General features: G+C 30.6%; 4 protein-coding genes across 7 annotated transcripts; all 4 read right to left on the reverse strand.

The window, feature by feature from the left end:
- Positions 1-771: 771 nt before the first annotated feature.
- On the reverse strand, positions 772-2,860 carry LOC114172053 (NAC domain-containing protein 69-like). 2 transcript variants are annotated; one of them, XM_085668027.1, is made up of 5 exons: positions 2,585-2,860; positions 2,210-2,487; positions 1,666-2,070; positions 1,323-1,559; positions 772-1,187 (listed from the first exon to the last, which is right to left on the reverse strand). In XM_085668027.1, exons 1-4 carry the CDS (start codon positions 2,730-2,732, stop codon positions 1,368-1,370), a joined length of 1,023 nt encoding a protein of 340 aa, XP_085524153.1. In that variant the 5' UTR covers positions 2,733-2,860; the 3' UTR covers positions 772-1,187; positions 1,323-1,367. The 2 variants fall into 2 exon arrangements, with proteins under 2 accessions (XP_085524153.1, XP_027912583.2); XM_028056782.2 differs by having other exon boundaries at positions 1,705-2,070; positions 2,585-2,859.
- Positions 2,861-5,328: 2,468 nt separating this feature from the next.
- On the reverse strand, positions 5,329-7,945 carry LOC114172048 (uncharacterized). The gene is made up of 5 exons (XM_085668026.1): positions 7,608-7,945; positions 7,226-7,503; positions 6,560-6,709; positions 6,223-6,468; positions 5,329-6,140 (listed from the first exon to the last, which is right to left on the reverse strand). The coding sequence occupies exons 1-5, from the start codon at positions 7,801-7,803 to the stop codon at positions 5,904-5,906; spliced, it is 1,107 nt and encodes a 368-aa protein (XP_085524152.1). The 5' UTR covers positions 7,804-7,945; the 3' UTR covers positions 5,329-5,903.
- Positions 7,946-9,182: 1,237 nt separating this feature from the next.
- LOC114167351 (uncharacterized) lies at positions 9,183-12,115 on the reverse strand. Of its 2 annotated transcripts, none has more exons than XM_028052423.2 (6): positions 11,800-12,115; positions 11,426-11,694; positions 10,609-10,722; positions 10,173-10,520; positions 9,680-9,973; positions 9,183-9,515 (listed from the first exon to the last, which is right to left on the reverse strand). In XM_028052423.2, the coding sequence occupies exons 1-6, from the start codon at positions 11,969-11,971 to the stop codon at positions 9,270-9,272; spliced, it is 1,443 nt and encodes a 480-aa protein (XP_027908224.1). In that variant the 5' UTR covers positions 11,972-12,115; the 3' UTR covers positions 9,183-9,269. The 2 variants fall into 2 exon arrangements, with proteins under 2 accessions (XP_027908224.1, XP_027908223.1); XM_028052422.2 differs by having other exon boundaries at positions 10,609-10,725; positions 11,800-12,113.
- Positions 12,116-15,400: 3,285 nt separating this feature from the next.
- LOC114166750 (putative calcium-binding protein At1g02270) lies at positions 15,401-18,605 on the reverse strand. 2 transcript variants are annotated; one of them, XM_028051544.2, is made up of 11 exons: positions 18,430-18,605; positions 18,124-18,333; positions 17,882-17,986; positions 17,646-17,751; positions 17,235-17,452; positions 17,053-17,129; positions 16,842-16,956; positions 16,624-16,749; positions 16,231-16,335; positions 16,027-16,134; positions 15,401-15,879 (listed from the first exon to the last, which is right to left on the reverse strand). In XM_028051544.2, the coding sequence occupies exons 1-11, from the start codon at positions 18,430-18,432 to the stop codon at positions 15,640-15,642; spliced, it is 1,413 nt and encodes a 470-aa protein (XP_027907345.1). In that variant the 5' UTR covers positions 18,433-18,605; the 3' UTR covers positions 15,401-15,639. The 2 variants fall into 2 exon arrangements, with proteins under 2 accessions (XP_027907345.1, XP_027907344.1); XM_028051543.2 differs by having other exon boundaries at positions 15,401-15,882.
- Between the last annotated feature and the right edge of the window lie 3,956 nt (positions 18,606-22,561).

Below are 22,561 nucleotides of genomic sequence, written 5' to 3' on the forward strand. Positions count from 1 at the left end.
ACCTAATTGAGATTTTGTAACGAAAATGGAACCTTCCGTGTGATTAAACCTTTATTATTCTTTGAAGTGTCTACCAAAAACAAAATACAAGCTCTGAGGATAACATGAGTGTTTAATGATATAAATTTGATTTCACACTTACGTTATATCTTTGTTGTGTTTACTTTTACCATGTTGTGTTAAAAAATGATGAGTTGTGCGTGTCTGGATGCTGCTAAAATTACATGTTTAAAGGAAATATTAACCTTAAAATTTAGATTTCTACATTATGGTTAAGCATTTCATGTTGCAGATCAAAATCTTCTACCCTTGACAAAAAAAAAAGAAAAATATGAGCCAGGAATGGTTAATTTGGGTGACAGCAACAAAACGTTTTCAGTACAGGCCACCACATAGGCTTAGTAAGATGTGTTTCAACGACTAGACATTGCTTTTAAGAACCACCAATTAGATTAGCTACGAATAAGAAAGTTCATCTCAGTTCAAAATTAATAAAACAAAACAAAATTTGTTTAGCCTTAAGGTTTTTGTTATCACAGGTTTAAATAGTAAACTCCTAAATTTTATTTCAAAATATTACGATGTCACCGAAATAGTCCCTCAAATATTGAAAGTGTGATCACGTTTGTCTTTATGGAGAACTAGACTGGAGCAACAAAAGGACAAACTTGATAAAGATTATATATTTTTTAAATACTAATTTGGTGATACAGAATCTTCGAAACACTATAGTAAAAAGATATTAATATTGCAATTACAAAATGAATAAACTAAAGGAAACAAATGTGCACACATATTTCATTAGATTAAGAAAGATGCCGTGAGCATCCATCAATGCAAACTACATGTCTTACATATCTATCTTACAATCATGAAATTCTTATAACAGAGTTTTCCACGTAGTCACACTACGGGAAAAGGAACTATAGTAGCACTCACCATGTACTACTACCACATGTACTTAAGTTGTAACATGAGATAATACTTCCCAACTAACATGATCAAACACACATAAAAACCCTTAAAACTACGTTGACAAGACATAACAATTGTGGAAATAGGCTTTGGCTTCACGAAGTTGTCTCCATATAGATGAAAGAACCTTTACTATTGTTATCACAAGATTGATGGCTTCTGGCTCTTGAACTATTTTTCTTCTGATTCACAATGAGAAAATCCTTCCCAGCCTACAGAATACATCACATGCAGCATAGTATATTAATAGTATGTTAAAGTGAAAATCAGTTCAAGTGAAGCTTCTGTGCCTCATTCGTCAAGAAAGTAATCTTCATTTTTCTAATGAAGCTGCTTGATTTTCTCACCTCTACATGGAATACTGCATTGTTTGAAACCTTCCTCTGTGATGATCAGAAGAAAGAAAACTTGCTCTTCTTTTTCTTCTTTTTCTCTTGTTTTTTTTCATGGATAGGAGATGACATACATACACCTTCATGGACATCAACGTTTGATAATTCGGAATCAAACTCTTTTGATGAATGGTATTCGTCTGAGTTGGGATATTTACTACACACTGTGGAAATATTCATAGTATTATCACCCTGCAATGATTTCACAAGAAAATAGACAGATGAATTCAAAGTGTTCAAATCAAAGAAATCAAATCTAAAGTAATAGGACAGTTCAGAAACAGATGGAGATGCTCACTGTATTATGATTGGAAAAATTTGGACAATATATGTTTACCTGTTGAGAGACGGCCTCAACATCTGTATCATATACCTTTCTCAATGACTCCGATTGGGTGAAAGTATTGAAGTAGGTATTTGTACTTTCTTCATTGTTAACATAATTGTCCTCAACAAAAAAAGAATTCACGAATTCCTCTTCCTGGGTATTTTCATATGAATTGTGCTCAATGTTAGATTCATTTCTAAAATGGGCATCGTCAAATGAGGGGTTTGGAAAAGACGCTTGGTCTTGCTGAAAGGTGGTTCCTATGGAGGGATTGTGATAGCCAGAAACCATGATTCTACTGCTCTCCCCTTCATCACCCCCACCTTCAGTTGTTCCCCCAGGTTTCTTCATCAGACGACACAAAACAAAAGTCCTCTGCAAAATGCTCAAACTTGTTATAAATGCTAAAACCTAAAATATCCATCGATATATGTCAAAGGGTATATAAGAGTGAAGAAAAATGAAGAAGGATAATTTGCAATGAGTGTTAAAATTCTCCAAAACGCGAACTAACCTGGCTTTCGTGAAAGGTGACAGCATGGTATTCGTGAATAACCCAGTTGGATTTCTGACCACGTGAAACGCGACCTTTGAAGTAAACAAGAGTCTTCTTTGTGGCAATGAGAGTGTTGGAGTCGGAGCTTCTAATCTCACGATCTTTTCCGGTGGGTTTCCAGAAGCCACACTTGGTTGTCCTGTTAATCCTTTTACTGTTTGAATACTTGAAATCAACGGGACTAAAGAAAAACCATTCTGGGAAATCAAATTGTACGTCTGATTCCCCCAATAACACTGTTTTAAACAACAAAAAAGAAAAGATAAGAGGAAGATAAAAAAGAAAGGATGGTTGCATGAAGATGCATGGAGTGTTAAACGTTTAGACTATTACTTGGCACGTCCCAAGGTTCCACTTGACAAAGGTCAATGTCGGGGATGACGTGGACTTGTGGATCATCACCGAGCAACCTATGTCTGAGGTAATAGTCCACAAGTTCTTCTTCCGTGGGACGGAAACCGAATCCTACAACATCATCCATTGGTTTTGGTGAACACTTAACTTTGTAGTTTGCAATTGCAACAAAGAAAGAAAGATGGGAAGGTGGTGAAGCAGTTACTAACAAAGGAAAATGGAAAGCTCAGTGTTTTTGTGTTGTGTGTTGTGATGTGCTTGGGAAACGAATTTATAATGCAAAAAAGTCGTTGACTGACTTTACTCCTTAGCTGACAAGCTATCGTTGGAAAATACAAAAAAAGAAACAAAAAGCAAAGGAAACCATGTTGTGCTGTTATATGAAGGATATTTGTTATCTTATTATCATCGGTACGTAGCAAATGAAAACCGAACATTCTAGAGGTTATATAATATTCAACAATATCCTAAAATGTTATATTCGGGTTTCATAATAACATCAAATTTTTTTACCTCACTGTAATACTTGACTTGTTTTAAGAACCATTTGTTTTTGTCTACTCCATGTCCACATTAATTAATATATATATATATATATATATATATATATATGATTTTTCTTTTATTTTTATTTTTCGTTACATCATTTATATGGTAAATGAAGAAGTTAAGAACAAGAAACTTCTACCGCACACAACTCGCATGTAACTTTCTAATAAATCTACTATTTAAAAAAATTAAATACGCATGCAATACCCTTTGTGGTTGATATGAGATTAAATTTGGGCACGAAATTTCCATTAAACAATTTTGTAAGGGAAAGTAAAAAAAATCGACGTTAAAATTAACTTATAATAAGATAAAAAAATTTAATATATAAACTAATTTAAAGAGTAGAGTTTAGAAGTTGTAAGTGATGTTCTCAGCATTGCTGAACTCAAGAGTTTGATGTCAGCTACACAAGTATTCTTCTTCTTCTCCTTTACCTTTTGTCCCTTCTTGGAAATGGGGTAAGGTTTCAGAATCCGCGTAGATTTTCATTTTCCATTGTGCATGAGAAAATAAGAATATAAATAAAAACATAACTTTCATATCTTTTATTTTTGTCCCATTTAAATATATCAAATTCTGATTTTTTTTTCTTTTAAAAATAGTTATGTTTAACATTAACTTTAGCTATTATTATCATCATAAGTTTAATATTGAAGATAAAACTAGCAATTGCCCATAGTGCTTGCTTGACACTCTTGCCTTCTTAAAATAAAAAGAAAATATAGATGACAAATTCTATTGGTCTACACGCTCTTGCTTTACGACTAAGGTAGGACCAATTTTAATAATTTTATTAGATATAATCCCTTAAGAATTTTATTGTAACAAAAAAAAAATATATATATATATATATATATAAATTAAATTAAAATATAAAAAAATATATAATTAAAATAATAATATAATTAATAGTCAAAATTATTATTTTATTGTTTTGAGTTTCGTTAAAAACTCTATCATTACAATCACAGAAAAAATGCAAAGAGCGGAGAAAAACATTACACTGTCCTTTTTAAAAATATTAGTTGTTAAGATATTTGCTTTGATGCTAAAAGGATTTAATTTTTCTCTAAAAATTTCAGATTTTCGTCTTTTAACTTTTATTACTATATATCATCTTTACATCTCCTTCTTACATTTTGAGTAAATGTATATAAGAAAACAGTTGCAAAGCAAAACTATAAGATATTATGTAAGAAAAGACAATTATAAAAAAAAATTACGAATATATAAAATAGGTGCAAGTAACATATATCATGCATATGTGACATATGTATATTCACTTTTTTCTTATTACTATAATAAAATAATTATTATATATATATATATAAAATATGAATAATTTATTAAATTTTATTGCAAATAATTTTATACTTTTTTCTTATTATTATAATAAAATAAATAATGTTATTGTATTAAATGTGTGTATATATATAATGAATAATTTATAAAATTTTATTATAAATAGTTTTTTGTTGAAAGTATTTCTTTACTGTAAGTAATTAATTAAAGTTTAAAAATAATTAATTTTTTTAAAAAATAAAATATCAATAAAAGTAAAATTATAATGAAATATGTACACCAAAAATTATTATGAGATGATTACAGAAATTAATTTTTTGTTAATTATGTTAAAAATTCAAATTTGATATTGTTTACTTGACACGTCCATAATTTAGAACTGGTAAGAAACTTCATATAGAATAACATAAAGGTATTACTGAAAAACTGTTTTTCATATCACCATTAAATAAAGAAAGAATAATATTTTGTTATTGCATCACTGTGAAACTTGCTCTACAAGGTTTTTGGCTTCCCCTACCATCTGAATCCATTGTCCTTTTCCATTTACTTGTGACAAAAATATAAAATCTTTGGAATCAATTTTTCCTTGTGGTTGCCCCCACCAATCTAAGTCATTCTATTGGTGCACTTAATGGTTTGATTTGTTATCTTTACTCATTCTTCTGTCAAATAATACACAGTTCTGTTAAAATATGATTGTTTCTTAAAGCCATCATAAGATCATAGTTTCTGTTATGTCCTTAGGCTCATTTATGAATGCTAGTTTGTTATGCTTTACCCTTCTCAGTCATCTCAGAGTGCATAAATTTAAAGGTTCTTGTGATAACTGCAGTTTTCATAAATTTAAAGTTCTTTCCTTCTCAATCTAGAAAAACTAACAAACTACATAATTCAACTCTGAAATTGCACACAATACATGGATACACCAATACACTTTCCTCTGTCAAGGACAACAGTCTAACAGAGTATTCTTTCTCCATAAAGTGCAAATAAACTATACACATTTCTTAATTACATATCACAAATATACTCCTCATACATACCAGCAGTTATCCTGCAGAGTTTAACAAACTTAGAATGTATAACTGTTAATTGTTTCCAATTATACTCTTAATAGACAATATATCTTATACGAAATTGATTTCCTACTAGAGGACACAACATATTAACTACTACCAATACATTGGTAAAAATAATTTAAAAGAAAATTATTTTTAACAACTAAATTATGACAACTTAATCTTATAACTTAATGTGATATCTTTTAAATAATTTTCCATTTTTTCATTTTTTTTTTATTTCTCTATATTCCAAAACTACTTAAAATATAACACCTCAACTTATAAAAAAAAATTATCAAAATATCATTGTTCTAACTTAAATCATAGATTGTATCATATTTGATCATATTTATTCTTTAATGATATTATTTTTCCTTTCTTCATGAAATGGACCGAGAACTAGAAACTTCAGTGCAATTAATCTCCAAAACTCCATTTGGAGTTGAATCACAAGAGGATGATTCCATTCCCCAAAATCCATCTCCAATCATACTTTCTTTTGTTTCTTGATTTGTTGATGCATCATCAGCAACATCTTTTGATAATTTCAACCTTTTTGATGAATGGTATTCGTCATAATTGAAATATACAGATGAACTATCCACGATATTTGTGTCCTGTAACCATTCCAATTGGAAACATCAGACTAATTCAACTTTTGAAGTGCTTAAGAGAAATATAAGTAATATCAAGATTTACCTTTTGAGAAGAATTATCAACAAAAGTACAACTACTTTCTTCATCATTATCTAAGTTTTCTTCGGCTATAATTCGATTCAGGTACTCATCTTCCATAAAGCTCTTTTCATTTCCAAAACAGGCATTGTTTAGTGGGTAATTTGGAAAAGATGCTTCTTCTGGTGGAGACGATTGTATTTGGGAGACGTATGTCACTGGCTGAGGGTTAGCCTGAAAGATTGTTTCCACTACTGGCAAAGTACCTCCCTGAAAAAATTTATGTAAGAAACAACTACAGTTCTCAGCATGTTTCACAAGACAGAGTGTAAATATGTCTATCACGGATGATTCAGCTTACATATGGAATTCCTTCTTCTGTTGCCTGATTTTCATAGTCAGAAACCTTGATTATGCTGGGCTCCTCTTCACCACAGATTATTGGATCGATTCCCCCTTCAGTTGTTTTCCCAGATTTTCTTCTCATCAAGCGGCATAAAACAAAACACCTCTGCAAAATTTTGAGCACAATCAGCAATTATTTCATAGAGTTCATACAAACAAAAGTCAACAAAAATCAGGCTATGGTGTATACAGAAGAAATTGACAGTCCTTGATGAAAACCGGTGATGAATTTTGAAGATAAAAGATTTAAGAGAGCTCATACAGATGCAGGTGCCCACTGGAATAAACAAAAAATATCTTGTTTTGATATGCTTCCAAATAAAACTCACTTAACTAAGCTAAGAAGGCGTACAGAAAGGTCATAAGTCAATTTTACAAGCAAAATAAAGCTCTCACATGTCCTCTTTGTCACTAAGAAATACCAAGTAACGAAAATTAGGCATGAATAGATTGAAACAAAAAACATGGGATTGAAGCAAAGAATCCACAACAACAACAACGATAAAAGCCAGAACAATAACCTAAGCCTAAAAATTATACAATAAAGAGACATAACAATCTAGTAGAAAGATGATTTCCAATGAGTGTTAAAAGCTCTAGCAAAATGAAAAATAAAACAAACCTCGCTTTCATCAAAGGTAACAGCGTGATATTCGTGAATAACCCAGTAGGACTTGACACCACAGGAAACACTTCCTTTGTAGTAAACAAGATTCTTCTTTGTGGCAATCAGAGTGTTGGTGTTCCAGCTCCTAATATCACGGTCTTTTCCAGTGGCTTTCCAGAACCCTTTCTCGGTTTTCCTGTTAACCCTTTTACTGTTTGAATACTTGAAATCAACCGGACTGAAGAAAAACCAGTCTGGGTCACCAAATCGAATCCGTGATTTTGCAAGTATCCCTGTTCGAAACAACAAAAGGATCACTCACACAACAGTGACATAAAGAGAAGAAGAATATAAATGACAAAAGGGATGTTCGGTAATTCGATTTTTTCTAGATTACCTGGTACATCCGAAGGTTCCACATGGCAGAGGTCAATGACAGGGATAACGTCGACACGGGAATCATCAGCCAGCAACTTGTGTTTGAGGTAGAAATCGACGAGTTCTTGTTCTGTAGGACGGAAACCGACACCAACAATTTTACCCATTGATTTTGGTGAACACTGAACTCTGTGTTTGTAGTTTGAATGAAACATCGAAAGAAAGAAAATAAGAATGGAAGAGGAGATCGTTCACAGAGATAAAGGAGAATTTATGTTTTGTTGTGACTTTGGTCTCTCCTCGTTTTTATATTGCAGAGACATCGACTCCTTCGCTAACAAGTTATCATAGAAAAATACAAAAAAAAAAAAAAAAACAGGGAAAACAAATGTATAGATCTCTTACACTTATTACACTACCATTCTATGTCTAATAAAAATTATTACAAAATACTTAATCTATATTAAAGTTAAAAAAATTATTTCAAAATTAATATGAAGGATAAACATCCTTAATCACTCATTCAATTTTCTTTTAAATCAATTGGATAAACTTAATTCGGTAAAATATAAATATATACATTTAAATGCGTCACCGTCATTTGGGACTAATAACTTTTTTATGCAATTTATAACTAATAATTAAGTACAACAAAATTGTGTGAACCTATAAATTAAGTACTCTGATTGGAAATTTCAACAAACAAGAAATGAACCTATAAATTTATTGATTTAATGACATTCAATCAAATTTTCTTTCCATTATTTAATGACAATATAATCATGTGCTTCTAATACGGTCGTAAAGTTTATTATAACTAGGTTAAATTACTCTTTTTATATTTTTATTTATCAAGTATTATCATTTTGATCCTCAAATTTTTTGTTGTTTCAATTTGATCCTTATTTATTTAAAAATAATTTTATTTAGTTTTTACTGTTAATTTGACCAGACAATATTAAAGTCAATATCACGTCTCAATTTCTGATTTTTTTATTTTTTTATTTTTTAACATGTTAAAATGACTCAATTTGATCTTTATATTTATTTTTAATTCAGTTTTAAATTTTACAAAAATAAAGTAATATTATCTCTCCTTAAACACACGCTTGTTATATACAAATGCCGCGTCATAAGAATCTTCTTCCCCACACAACACGGGTCTTCCATGAAATTGAAAGGAATTTATTTAACATGCTTTCTCATGAATACATATGTATATAATCTGTTATGAGTATCCATCACACTAACACTGTTTCCTTTCAAATCAATCTCTTTATTTGTGTGATTGTAGATGAAATATAGATTCAGTGTTTTAGTCTCCTTGATCCCCAAGTTTCTTCCTTGGCCCACCATTTCAATGAACAAAAATAAAACAGTTTCTATGCATTTTTTTTCTTTCTTTTAGTAGTTTGTTATGCTCCCCACCACTGAGCACAAACATCATTGCAAAGTTTGATACACTTTCCAAGGTTTTGAACAGGATCATGCTAACTTCCAACTACTAACTTAACTATTTAATGTTAGCTACTCAATTGTTCTTCTATCCTTGACCTTTTGAGGGCCGTGTGAATGGGTGCAGAATCTCACAATCTGTGTAAATGGCTTTCTATTTTTAGTTCATGAAGAAGATAAGAAAGAAAATAAGTTCAGACAAGACTACTAACTGTACTTCTATGTTCTAACATAATAATACATCACAACTAATGACTATTAACAACACAATCCCTATGACAACATTGACAAGATATACAGAACGTGGAAATAGGTTTTGGTTTGATGAAGTCGTTTCCATGTGAAAGAAAGAACCTTTGCTATTGACATCAGAGGATTGATGGCTTCTGATTTTGAGGATCTCTCTTGAACTAGAATTTTGAGCCTTTTTCTCATCTTTCTCTGATTTCACAGTCACCAATTCCCTCCTAGTCTGCAGAATACATCACATGCAGCACATTATCAAGAAGGACTATGATATTTTGACAATTTTTTTTGACGAAGTATGTTAAAATGGAAATCAATTCAAATGAAGCATCTTCCAACTTGGATAAGAAACAGATTTTAATTTTCCCAACACCTGCTTGATTTTCTCACCTCAACATGGGATACTGCATTGTTTGAAACCTTCTTTTGTGTTTGTGGTCTTCCTGCAACAGTTTTTTGTAATATGAAGTTGTCTGGTCTTGGATTACACCGATTTTCCAATCTTGTTCGAGTGGAGGAAGAACTAGAAATTTCAATAGGTTCATCTGCAGTTGAGTCACAAGAGGATGTCTCCACTGCCCAGAAATCATCTTGAATGATACTCTCCTTTTTTTCTTTGTGTGCTTCATGATTAGAATCTATACTACTCATGCCAGAGTATTCACCAGAACAAATGTTGGCATGCTGTAATAATTTTAGAACATAAACATATGAAGTCAATTCTTGAAGTGCTCCTATAAAGAAAAAGTCACAAAAACCAAGAAAAGTGTACTTCTGGTGTATTAGAGTATAAAGTCTAAGCAATGTGCCAAGCATTATGCATTAGCCATGAAGCATAACAGAACTTCAATATCATTTAGACTTTTGGGCAATTTATCTTTACCAGATTAGAGACAAGTTCAGCATCTGTGCCAGTGCTTGCATTGTATACCCTTCTCAATGACTTTGGTTGGGTGGAAGAATTGACAAAACAGTGTCTTCTTTCTTCATTGATCACAAGCTCTTCATCATCGACCCATATTGAATTTACGAAGTCATCTTCATCATCAGTATCTCGAAATGGAATTTGCGCCGCATTGGAGCTTTCATTTCCAAAACAAGCATCGAGCAATGAGGGGTTTCGGAAAATTTCTTCCAGTTCAATACCAACTGCAGATTGTTCTACTGGGGGGAAGAAAATATCATCCGAAGAGATTGGATCCACAATCACTCTAGGTGAAACATTTACTACCTGGAAAAAATAAACAAAACCAGTATTAGTTCTCAGCCTGTTTCACATGCAGAGTGTAAATGTGTCCATCGAGAATGCTTCATCTTACAGATGGAATTTCTTCAGCTGGTACCGGATTTCCATAGTCAGGAAGGTTTGGTGCCTCAATTCCCCCTTCATTTTTTTTCTCAAATTTCTTCATCAAGCGGCATAAAACGAAAGTCTTCTGCAAAACTTGGAGCATAATCAGCAATTATTTTACACAAATCACACATATATCATGCTAAACTTCAAAATCAGAAACTTATTTCCTGAACAGCAATATCCACAGCAAAATCTAAAATAAAAGGCTTCGTAGAGAATCTGGCATAACAAAATTCATTTCTCAGATAGGGTTTTATGGCAAAATTTGACATTTAACAGTCCAAAATGAAAACTAATGATGAATTTTGAGCATGTTTACATTAAATATTTAGTTAAACACTGATCTGATAAATCTGATGAGAGCTTATCCCATAAGCTTTATCTGGGATCTCATAAAAAGATCTTATTTCGATAAACTTCCACATAAAGCTCACTGAAAGAAACTCTCCCAATTGCCCCCTTCGTCGTCATCAACCAAGGCCAAATGGAGAAAATTAGGTCATGACTAGAGACCGACAAAGCAAAAAACGTGGAATTCAAACGAAGGATCCAATAACCTTCAGAACAACCAATACGATGGGAATCGATATCAAAGGCTAAAGTACATAGTGTTGTGTCACAACAAAAAATATCCAAACAATTCTCAACAACAGCAAATCCTTATCCTACCAGGTGAATTTGGCAACATTAACCAACCACACCATGCAATTTAGCAAAAAGAAATAAGTTTCAGAGATACAATTTCCAAACATTGCTAAAATTTCTTGGAAAAGCAAACCAACCTGGCTTTCATGGGAGGTAAGAGCATGATATTCATGAATAACCCAGTTGGTTTTGGCACCACGAGGAACACGGCCTTCGTGAAAAACAAGAGTCTTCTTTGTCCCAATGACATTGTTAGTGCCACCAATCCTAATTTTACGGTCATTTCCAGTGGCTTTCCAGAAACCATGTTCGGTGGTCCTATTGACCCTTTTACTATTGGAGTACTTGTAATCCACAGAACTGAAGAAAAACCATTCTGGGTCATCGGATTTTATCACTGATTTTGCTGGCATAAGAAATTGAAACAAGAAAAGAATCAAACAACAGTGTAATGGGTTTCATAACATCATGATGAAAGGTGTTAATGTCTAGTGTTTAGTGTTTGCAATACCTGGCACGTCCCAAGGTTCCACTCTGCAAAGGTCGATCTCTGGAATGACCTGAACAGAGAAATCATCACCGAGCAACTTGTGTTTGAGGTAATAGTTGACAAGTTCCTCATCTGTGGGACGGAACCTGAATCCCACAGGCACGTGATCAAGTATGGAAACTATGTTCTCCATTGTTTTGGTTCAACAAACAGTGACTGTTGTTGTTGCTGTTTGCAATTGAGAGAGAAAAGAAAAATTGGAAGAAAAGGTGTGTAGAAGGAGAGTGAGGTTGGTTTGTTTGTGTTTTCAACCAATCTGCATTTGTAATAGAAAGACATTGACTGACTTTGAAGTTGCTCGATGACTCTTTTCCTTTTGGCTTAGCTAATAAGTTATCATTGGAAAATACAAAAAAAACAAAAACTAAAACTAAAACACCCCAAGTTGTCGTATCATACATGTTACTCTTTCTTCTTTTTTTCATTCGTGATAGAATTATCAGAATAATGTTTAAGCATGTAATAAATATTTCATATATTGTGTAAATTAGATGTGGTAAATTGCCTTTATTTGCTCCGACATGTTTTCAAGGAACTGGTCAACCCATTAAAAGTAAGATTTATTTTTCCAGTAAAAGATTAAATTTGTTATTAATATATAACATTATTAATATATTACTTATTCATCTGTTATTTAAGTAACTTCGGAAAGAATTATACGTCTTGCAAAATTCAATTCGGACATCATGAGATTCGATCTAGCGTGTGTTCAGAATAAAATAAAAAATCTACGAAATTGGTTTTCATCGGAAAGGAAAAGATAAAGTCGAGATTCTGTACTTGTGAGGAATAACATAGGATTTTTTTTCTGTCAAAATATGATTAGGGGATTTATGAAGTGACATTATTGGTAAAAATTTATATTTTGTGAGTTATAGTAAAATGATTAAAAAGAGGAATTAAGTATTTTTTTATCTCTTAACTCTAACACATGATTGAAATTTATCTTACATTGAAATTTGTGTGTATATGTATGTAATTTGACATATTATAGTATTTGAATTTAAAAGATAAATGGATATATAGTTATTTGATTTAATTACATTAAAAAAAATTTAATGTATGAAATATGTTTTCTAACTAAAAAAATATATTAAACGGTGTAAATAATTTAATTATTAATATGAAACACATTTAATATGTTAAAATTATTTAACATAATTAAGTTTAAAAGACTATATCTTTTAAATTAAACAAAAAAATATATAAAAATTTTGATTAAAAATAAATTTCAATTTTACGTCCTGAAATTAAAAATATATGTAATCTCTTAAATTAAAATATACGTTAATGTGACAATAAATAATTGATGGATTTTAAAATATTAACGTAACGGAAATATCAAAATTCATATTCATATCTAACGTTACTTTATTTGGAAGTTGGAAGTAATAAAAAAATGATGTCATGTTCCATAGGCGATAGAAAAATATATGTGAATAAGTAAAGAAAAATTATCCATCAGTGTAAATAACTTTTGGCATTGATAAGTTTGCTTTTTCTTTGTTTTATTTCTTTTATTTATTATTTGAGTACTGTTTGGTCGTATTAACTTTTCCATGCATGGCTGTATTCGAAACTTGACTTGCTTTTTGACCTAATTTTTTGTTTTGAAGCCATGAAAGATGCCTTTTTGCTTCTTACATTCGAAGTAGCTACATAATAATAAAGTCTCTCCATTAATAACGTATTAATAAATAAATAAATAAAAACAAACATGGCATTAACCGCGTAAGAATAAAAATCTTCTTTCTCATTCTATTCTATATATAAGGCTATTATGAGCTTATATAAGTCTCTATCCTCATTAAATGATTAATGATAAATTATATATATATATATAGAAATTAATGGTTCATTAATTTCAGATTATGCAAATGTATATTTGAGTTCAAAATCTATTGTCGAGTTAAAAACCCTAAAAAATCCAGCACTTGAGACAGTGAGTATAAAGTCTCTAAACTCACAACATTTAACCGATCATTACAATGTTAAGTTAAAAGACTATGAACTTCAATATTATTGTTCTAAAAATATTCTTGTTTTGGAACTTTAGCATCGCTCTTAATAGATATAATTGAAGCTAATTTAGAAAAATAAAATCACATCTAATGAAAATAAAAATATTAAATAAATTTAACCATTGACAATTTCCAAAGTAGTGAGAACATAACTTTCATGAAATTAATAGGTAATTGAGTCACTCCACCATTCTTTACGTATTGGGCCGTGAAAATTGGTGCAAATGACTTTTCATTCTCCAAAGTTACAAATAAACAGAAAATTCCTTTGAATTCAATTTTACCTTAAATATATTTTTAATTCTACAAACATACGACAAGTTTTTCTTATATTTCAAATTCAAAATTATTCTTCCGCTGAAATTTTTCTTTCTACATAATGTGAATAGAAATAGAAAATATTTGACGATAAGGCTGTGTAAATAATATCTTGAACAATATTTGAAAAATAAATGTCTAGATTGATTTGAAATTTGGGGACTAAATACAAATCTATTTCAGATTAGTGAAACTATAAATATAATTAACTATTGTTTTTTATTGATAAATTTACTATATGATGATTTTTTTTTTTGGTAAATACTTACGAAAACTGATAATAGAAACAAAACGAAACCTAATAGACACTGTATTTTCTCTCCAGCTGTTTAGTTAAAAGATAAATGCAAAAATGTTTTATTCAGTTTTGGATAAAGAGTAAAATAAAAAAAATATTATCAAATGCGCTTTGTATTTTGTATTTTTGTGGCATACGGAAAACTATGCTTTATACTTTCTCAAGAATTGGACGTTGGAATGAAATTGCATTGAGAAAACACAATATAAATTCACGACTTTGATTTTATATATTTTTCAGAAACTAAAGTATAACATTAAATTATGATAATAATTGGCAATTTTTGTGATTTAAGTTTAAAGTGAAATTCTTTTGAAAGCGTTTAAAAACATTTTGTATCTATTTGAACCTACAAGATTCATAGTTTGTTTCCTTGTTTATTTCTGTGTTGGATCACTACTGCAATCTTCTCCGAACTTCCCGCACCCCATAATAACTAATCGCACCCCGTATTGATATAAAAAGACTAAAATACGCCCGTTCTGTAAATTTTGGCGAAATGCATTTCTTGTGTTTGGAAAATTCATTTCAAAATACATCATATACACATTCTATAAAATTTGTTTCTGAAATCTTGTTTCAGAATGCATTAAACTCTATTTCAAAAAGTTTATTCCAGAAAATTTTGAGAACATATATTCCGAAAATTGAAAAAGTATTTCCCAGAGAAAAGATTATATGGTATATAGCCATTTTTTGTCAAAATCAATGGATCCAAAGTGGGAAAGGGAAATAAATAGATAATATAAATATATATGCACATCCATTTCTACATTGCAAAAATATCTTTACATTGCTATCCCATTACCAGAAAAAAGCATGGCCAGGGCTTTCCAAAACTTGTTACACCATACACTAACTTGACTCCACACCTTCATATACATGACAGATTAATAACTAATGGTAGGACATGTTTGGCAAGGACTAAAATTGAAAGTGAAAAAAACATCACTTTTGTTTACCCCTACATCAAACTTGTCCCAAAATTGAAAAATTTTCCATAGATATAACTTTTGTACTTCTGGGTATATTTCGGTTCTGGGTATATTTCTATCCAGAATGGACTGAAATATACCCAGAGATTGACATTGTATTTCACAACTTTTTTTTGGTGAATTCTAAGAGGCCTAAATACTAATAGTGGCATGAAGGAGCCAGGTAGGTTCAGTTTTGTGTGGCAGAACATCTCATCCTTGCTGGTGAAAACACAGCTGTGAGTCTAGCATGATCAGAGAGAGAATAATCTTCTGGCCATAGTCCTTTCTCCACTTCACGCGGATACAGCATTGCATTCTTTATCATAAAACCAATGGCTTCTTGCTGCTCCAATTCTGTGTTACCATCTTCCATGCACCCTTTCACACTTTCTAACACATGATTTGGACATGCTGAATTCCAAATCTTCTGCTGCAATGCAAACTCAATCATTACTACTGTTTCACTCTCTCAACAATATATGTATATAGCAACTTTCTGAAATGTTTAATGATAAAATTTTAACATGCATTAGGCACATGATGCAATGAAGCTTTACTGTTTTAACATCCATACCTTGAACTCTTCAAAGTCGATGACACCATTTCCATCCACGTCTGCATGATTCCACAGATCTTGTAATTGTTGAAAGCATAGTCCATAAGGCACACCAATTAACTTTACCTGCACAAGTTATGATATGCTGTAAGTCTATTTCTCTGTTTTTATGTTTTTGCCTCTTGCTTGAGAAATTTATAACATCACATGTGATGAAAGTACCTGACGAAGTGCTTCGGAGAAACTAAAATATGTCACAGAATCAGCATAGTTGTCACCCTTCAGAAAGGCAAATGCATCATTTTCTGATCCTTTTCGCAACTGGAACTGAAAAGAAAAAGAGATAGCATTAGCTGCAAAGAAAAAATGTTCGTGATTATATTCGTCACAGCAAAAATATGGTTATGTGATTATGAAGGCCGTGTATTGTTTTTGGTGTAAATACTTAAGATTTCTATGATAAGCTCGTCCATAACGATTTCTTAAAGCCACTACATATGTGTCACACCACATACCCTGAACAGTTGACTTGCATATTAATCATTTTATAAGTAAAAAGTCAGAAATACCAAGACAACAAAAAAATATATAACAAATTGCGTGAATCATACTCACTTTTAGTATACTAAATACAGCTTCAGCCCAACTGGTCTTCAAAGGTTTACGTGCTTGATTGGGATTGCAAAGCCAAATGAAGTCAACACCACAGATATTTCCTCTATGATTTCGGTGACTAACCCACTGCATGATCCAAGAGACAAAAATATACTAAGACCATGATTTTCATACCAGGAAAGTGTGTGTAAAATTCAATCTTTTAATGAAATATTTACCTTGTGAGCATCTGCATAACTGTCACTGTATTCATTAGCAATATCATACGATGATACAAACCCCTGTGACCTAAGGAACTTGTAAACATGCCCACGTTTGCTGCCATTCCAGTCTCTGCATCAGATAGAACATGAAGTTCACATCATAAGGACATCTTTTCCAGTTAAAATACCAGCAGAACATGATAAGAAAATCTACCAATAAACTCACCCACAGAGTATGATAGGCATGGGTTTGAGCCTGTTTTCTCTCTGATACAATTCCACATACTGCAATATTTGGTAAACCTACAACAAGGCAAATGATTGGTGTAGTGTTAGGATTGAAGGCAAGTTGGATACACAATCATCAATGGATAAGAAAAGGGATTTATTTACATGGGTCTCGCATACCTGATTCAATCTCACTAAACAAAGACTTGAATCGTGAGGAAATAACAAGTGGGTGTTCACAATCAGAAACTCTTGGGGAACACCTCCTTTTTGGTTTTGTGAGGGGGAAACTGACTGAACGTGTAGCAATTGAGCAACACGATCGCCACAATCGTTGAAAAGCAACTCTCGATAATCCAAAACTCTTAGACATTCTTTATGTATAGCAGTCAATAGACCTGCATAATATACACGAGCGTTTGAGACAAAGAGCAACAAAACTACACGGAGACAGAAGCATGGATCTTGTAGAAAAAACAATGAAACATTCCTCCAGAATCACATGGAACATTGGCACTAACAATTATCAAACACATAAGTACAATAATTTGGAAATACCCATAAGGATCAAAGTAATCTTCACACACTTACCATCTCCACGGTTGTTGGTTCGACCAAGCTTGAAGAGATTGTAGCCGGCATCTCCAAGTCTCTCCTCATACATGTGAACAAGCTCTTCATTTCCAACCCAGAATTCCTATACATGAAACAGACATCATAGTATAGAGTGAGTGAGTGAGAGCTGATAACGAAAAACACCATTCACGACCAAAGAAAAATATTTTTTTCACGAGACAATGCCCACAAGAAAGGAGAGAAATTGCTACCTGGAGACACATAATGGAAGATGATTCAGAAAGCAAGCAATCGAGAATCATCTCATTCCTCGGCAACCACAATGATCTGCAGTTACTTTCACGTAGGCCTTGGTTCTGTTCACAACAATAACAGAGCAAATTCAGATTTCAAAGTGAAACCCTCCAAAATCTAATCATAGGATCACTCTCCATCCACACCATGTGAACAGTGTGAACACAATAAAACTAAGGAAAAGAGCACCACACAACACCTGTGGATCCATCCGTTTGTAAATCGGAGCCAGAATGTTGAAAGTGGTGAATGAAACGCAAGAAGGGTCTCTCTCCACCTCTGTCACTGGTGTGAAACGGCCACCCCTGCTAATTCTGGAAAGTTCTGCATCACCGCTATAACCGTTGATACCATTATGAGAAGAACTATTACCTCTTCTCAAATTAAACTTAGCGCCCGCAGCCACCACCTGAGTTCAAAAATCAAAATGACCCTTTTTTCAAAACCACCCTCCAAAAAATCCAAATCAAATAAAATTGAGAAAAAAAAGGACCCAATCACCTACCATTCTCCAGATCCTCGCCACAGTCAATAAAGGTAATACTTTGAACTTAAATTTAAGTACTTTAAGAAGAAATTCGAAAAGTCAGGGAGCTTCTGCTTGTTCTTCTTCTCTTATCTCTTACTTTCCACAATGATCGCCTTTTCGTTCTCTCTCTTTTGGCGTTGTGATGAGCAAGCAAACGCAATTATATTATATATATATATATAAATATTTAAGGTGAGGAGAGAGAAGGTTTTGATTTTGGATTGTGGGTGCAGAAAAAGGCAAGGAGACACGACAAGGACATGACAAGTTGAGGGTTTCAGCATTACCGTTTCATGTGATAAAATGACTTCATGAAGGAATCTTTTTCTGTGTTGTGGTTATCACTTTTTTATCGATTTCAGAGACACACACTTGACTCTGCAACGCAACGCACACGTCTATAACATCTCAATAAAAACGACAATTTCCTCAACTGGGATTCGGTTAAAGTTAAAAGATCATTATTCATTCCACAGTATTTCATCTTCATCATCAACCTTTTTCTTTGCCCACAGTATATCTATCCCGCAGCCGAAACGCAAAGATCCAAGGTTTATCAGAGACGCCCACGTTATTTTATTCAAGGGAAATCAAAACCAAGAACTTTCTTGTTTTTATGTATTAAATTTTTATGGTGGTACATTCATTTGTTTGCAAGAAAGGAGGGAAAAAGTAAAACTAATATAAGTTATTTAATGTTAGAGAAAAAAACAACTTTTAAATTTTTTTTTTAACTCTTTTTATTGTTTTTATTTACTTTTTCTTCATCTCTTATCTGTTTTTTTCGTTTATTTAAAACGTATTGTTATTTTATTTTGTTACAATTTTTTCCGATCCTCTTCAACATTACAAAATTAATTTATTTCCGTTTATGGCAGAAAAATCTTCACCTTCTCAAAAAAGGGTGGAAAAAAAGTTAAAAAGAGCCCAAAAACTGTTTTAAAACGTAATCTCCCCGGTTTTAATATAAGAAACAATAATAATTTGTTAATTTAGAAAGCTAATTAATACTATTAAGTGAAATTAATTTTATTTTAAAAATGTGTTTTGACTATTCTTTCATAATTTTTTATATAAAAGTAAAAGAAAACCTTCAAATAAGTTAAATAAGTCAATTAAAATTATGATATTTTAAAAATCAATTAACTCCTTAATTTAAAAACTAAACTATACCGTTTAAAAAAAAGGTGATAAATTTGAAGCTTCAGTTGCACGTGACGGTTCTATGATGTTTGAAGTGTAACGATTGGGTTAGTTTACTTAACTATTTATAGTTTGGTCTTCCTTCAATGTCTCACACTTTTTCGTAAAAATTAATGCTTTAATATAATTAATCATCGTATTAATAACAGACCTAGGTGGTTTGATTGAGTGTAACGTTAACGTTAAACTAATTTGGTCTTCTTTCAATGTCTTACATTTTTTTATATCATAAATTAATGTCACAAGTCAAGTGTTAATCGCAAAGTTAGCAAAATGTTATGTTTTTTTTTTTATCAGCAGCAAAATGTTATGTGTTTGGTATGGTGGAGGAGATGATAGAGAAACATATACGAAATAAATAGACACAAAAAAAAAAAAAAAGTGTCCCATGTATACTTTTTTCAGTAACATAAAAAGAAATAACGAAAAATTTAAAGATTTTATTATTTGAATTAATTTTAATGCTTATATTATGTATAATGTGAAGCAGAGACTAATTAACGGAGGATGATAGCACCCAACACTATGATAGCAGGTTGATTATGATTGAAAACACAATCACTGAATGTATTCAGACCCTTCATTTTCTATTGTTCGGTGTTAAATATCAATAATAAATGTGTTGAAATTCTTTTAGCCCACAATAAAATGCATGACTGAAATACATCGAAATCATCACAAATAAACAAATAACTGTCAAATCAAAAATATGTTAACATGGCATCAAAATGTTTTTTTTTGTTTTGCTTTATACACGAGTAACTCTTACGCTACAATATTTTAAAGTTTTTATTTTTCATTTTTTTAAATGTATCAAAATAAATTTGCTCAAAAGTAAACTAATTCGGTAATAAAATTATTTTAAAAACATTTAAACGAATTTATATGAATACTTAAAATAATAAAATCATTCATTAACGATGAATTTAAATAAAAAAATTATTAATCATTATAATAATAAATTTAAATATTAATTTATTAATTAAAAAATTATTGGTTATTAAAATAATTATATTATAAATAAACATTTATTTATTTATGAATTAATTTACAAATCAATTTCTTTAATAGTAAAAATCTTTTAACTTGTTTAGTGACTAAATTGTTTAGAAAATTAAAATTTTAATAAATACAATTTTAAAAATTAATTTAGAGATCAATTATAATTTTTTATTCATAATAATAATTATTTTAATAATTAATAATCTTTATTTTATAAATTAATATTTAAATTATTTATTAAAATGACTAATAATTTTATTAAATTAATTATGAATAAAATATTTTTATAATGTAATCTTATTTATTACGATATGTATAGTATATATGTTCATTATTCAGGTTCAGAATTTAATTTGAAGGAATTCGAGTTCATAATGTAAAATAACGCCTTTTTAGAAAATTGACCAAATTTTAGGAATTCGAGTGCATAATTCGAGTTAATTTTTTTCCAAATTCTTTATTAGTTTCTGAAAAGAAAATAAAAAATCCCATTGAAATTTAATTGTCCGGAAACGAATTCCGATTCAACTTCTAACATTTGACAACAATTTTCATATTTAGAAATTCAATTTCTTAAAAATTGAATTTGAAAAAGATTTCTATATTCAAAGTTGAAAACTCGACTTTTCAAAAATTAAACATTAACTAATTTTTCAATATCAATATTATTATTTCATATAGCAAATATTTTTTTATATTCGAGTTTTAAGATATAAAAAGTAAATAGGGAAGGTTTTGATCATAGCCGGAGCCATTATTAATGGATCTTTTAAATGACAATTTATAAAAAAAAATATAAATCAATACAATTTGAGTTTAAACCATGCAAGAGATCAATATTACTTTAAAAAAAAAAGTTTTCAATCTTAATTTAACCTTTTTATATCTATATTTAAACTCATATTTAAATTTTTAATAAATAATGAATCCATATATTATATTTATTTGAAGAATTTTCTTAAATTTATTGAAAAAATAAAACTTCGAATAGTCCACATATTGCCACCCACCTATATCTTACCTTATTCAATTTTTTCTTCATACTTTTTTTTTCTTTTCTTTCTTATTGCTAAAAATAGAGTAAGAGGTGGAATGAGTATTCTGAATACTGAATTCATAATTTTTTTACGAAAAAATATGATAGTTTGACAAAAAAAATTACATTTTTTTTAATATGATAAAAAAAATTATTTTATTATTTTATTTTGATTAAAAAACAAAAAATTAATCTATTAAATTCTATTTATGAAAAAATTGTTAATTTTATTAAAAAAAATTGTCAAAAAATTATTCATAGTTTTTTAATGATGCATGTGGAGATCGTACCATTTATGTCTAAAAGGGAACTTTAAAATTTAATGCAGCTTTTGTAATCAGACAATGTTCTGAAAAGTAACAGAAACATGCATCAGTTGTCGGTGACGCCATAAAAGTAGGAAAGAAAGAAAGATATTGAGAAGAAGAAAGTACCAACCACATGCCTCAACCAGACACCAACTATTAAATTAGGGTTAGAAATGAAAGAGAAAAACATAGATAATTAACAAAAAATTTCTTTAATTCTTCTGGGTTTGCAGCAATTATGGGTTTGTGGGGCTTAAGAAATTAAAAAATGTTGGATTCATTAATACTTAACTGTGCCGACAGATTCAGATAATTTGATTAATGGAGAAGAGGTGCAAGAAGCGATGAGTTTGTGTTTCAAATTAAATAATAAGGTTGTCAGTGACAGAAAACTAAGTATAAGAGCGTGTGAGACTCACGGCTATGGCGGCAGCCGAATATTTAGGTACGTGTATTTATTAATGTAAAAATTAAAATGAGACAAATTTTGTTAATACAAAAAATAAAGATTTTGTAAATTTTTATGCATGTGTATGTTTGTTTCTTTACATTTAATTTT

Source organism: Vigna unguiculata, chromosome 10 (genome assembly GCF_037176805.1).
Source record: "Vigna unguiculata cultivar grain cowpea cultivar isolate G323 ecotype 2 chromosome 10, ASM3717680v1, whole genome shotgun sequence".
NCBI classification, from domain to species: domain Eukaryota; kingdom Viridiplantae; phylum Streptophyta; class Magnoliopsida; order Fabales; family Fabaceae; genus Vigna; species Vigna unguiculata.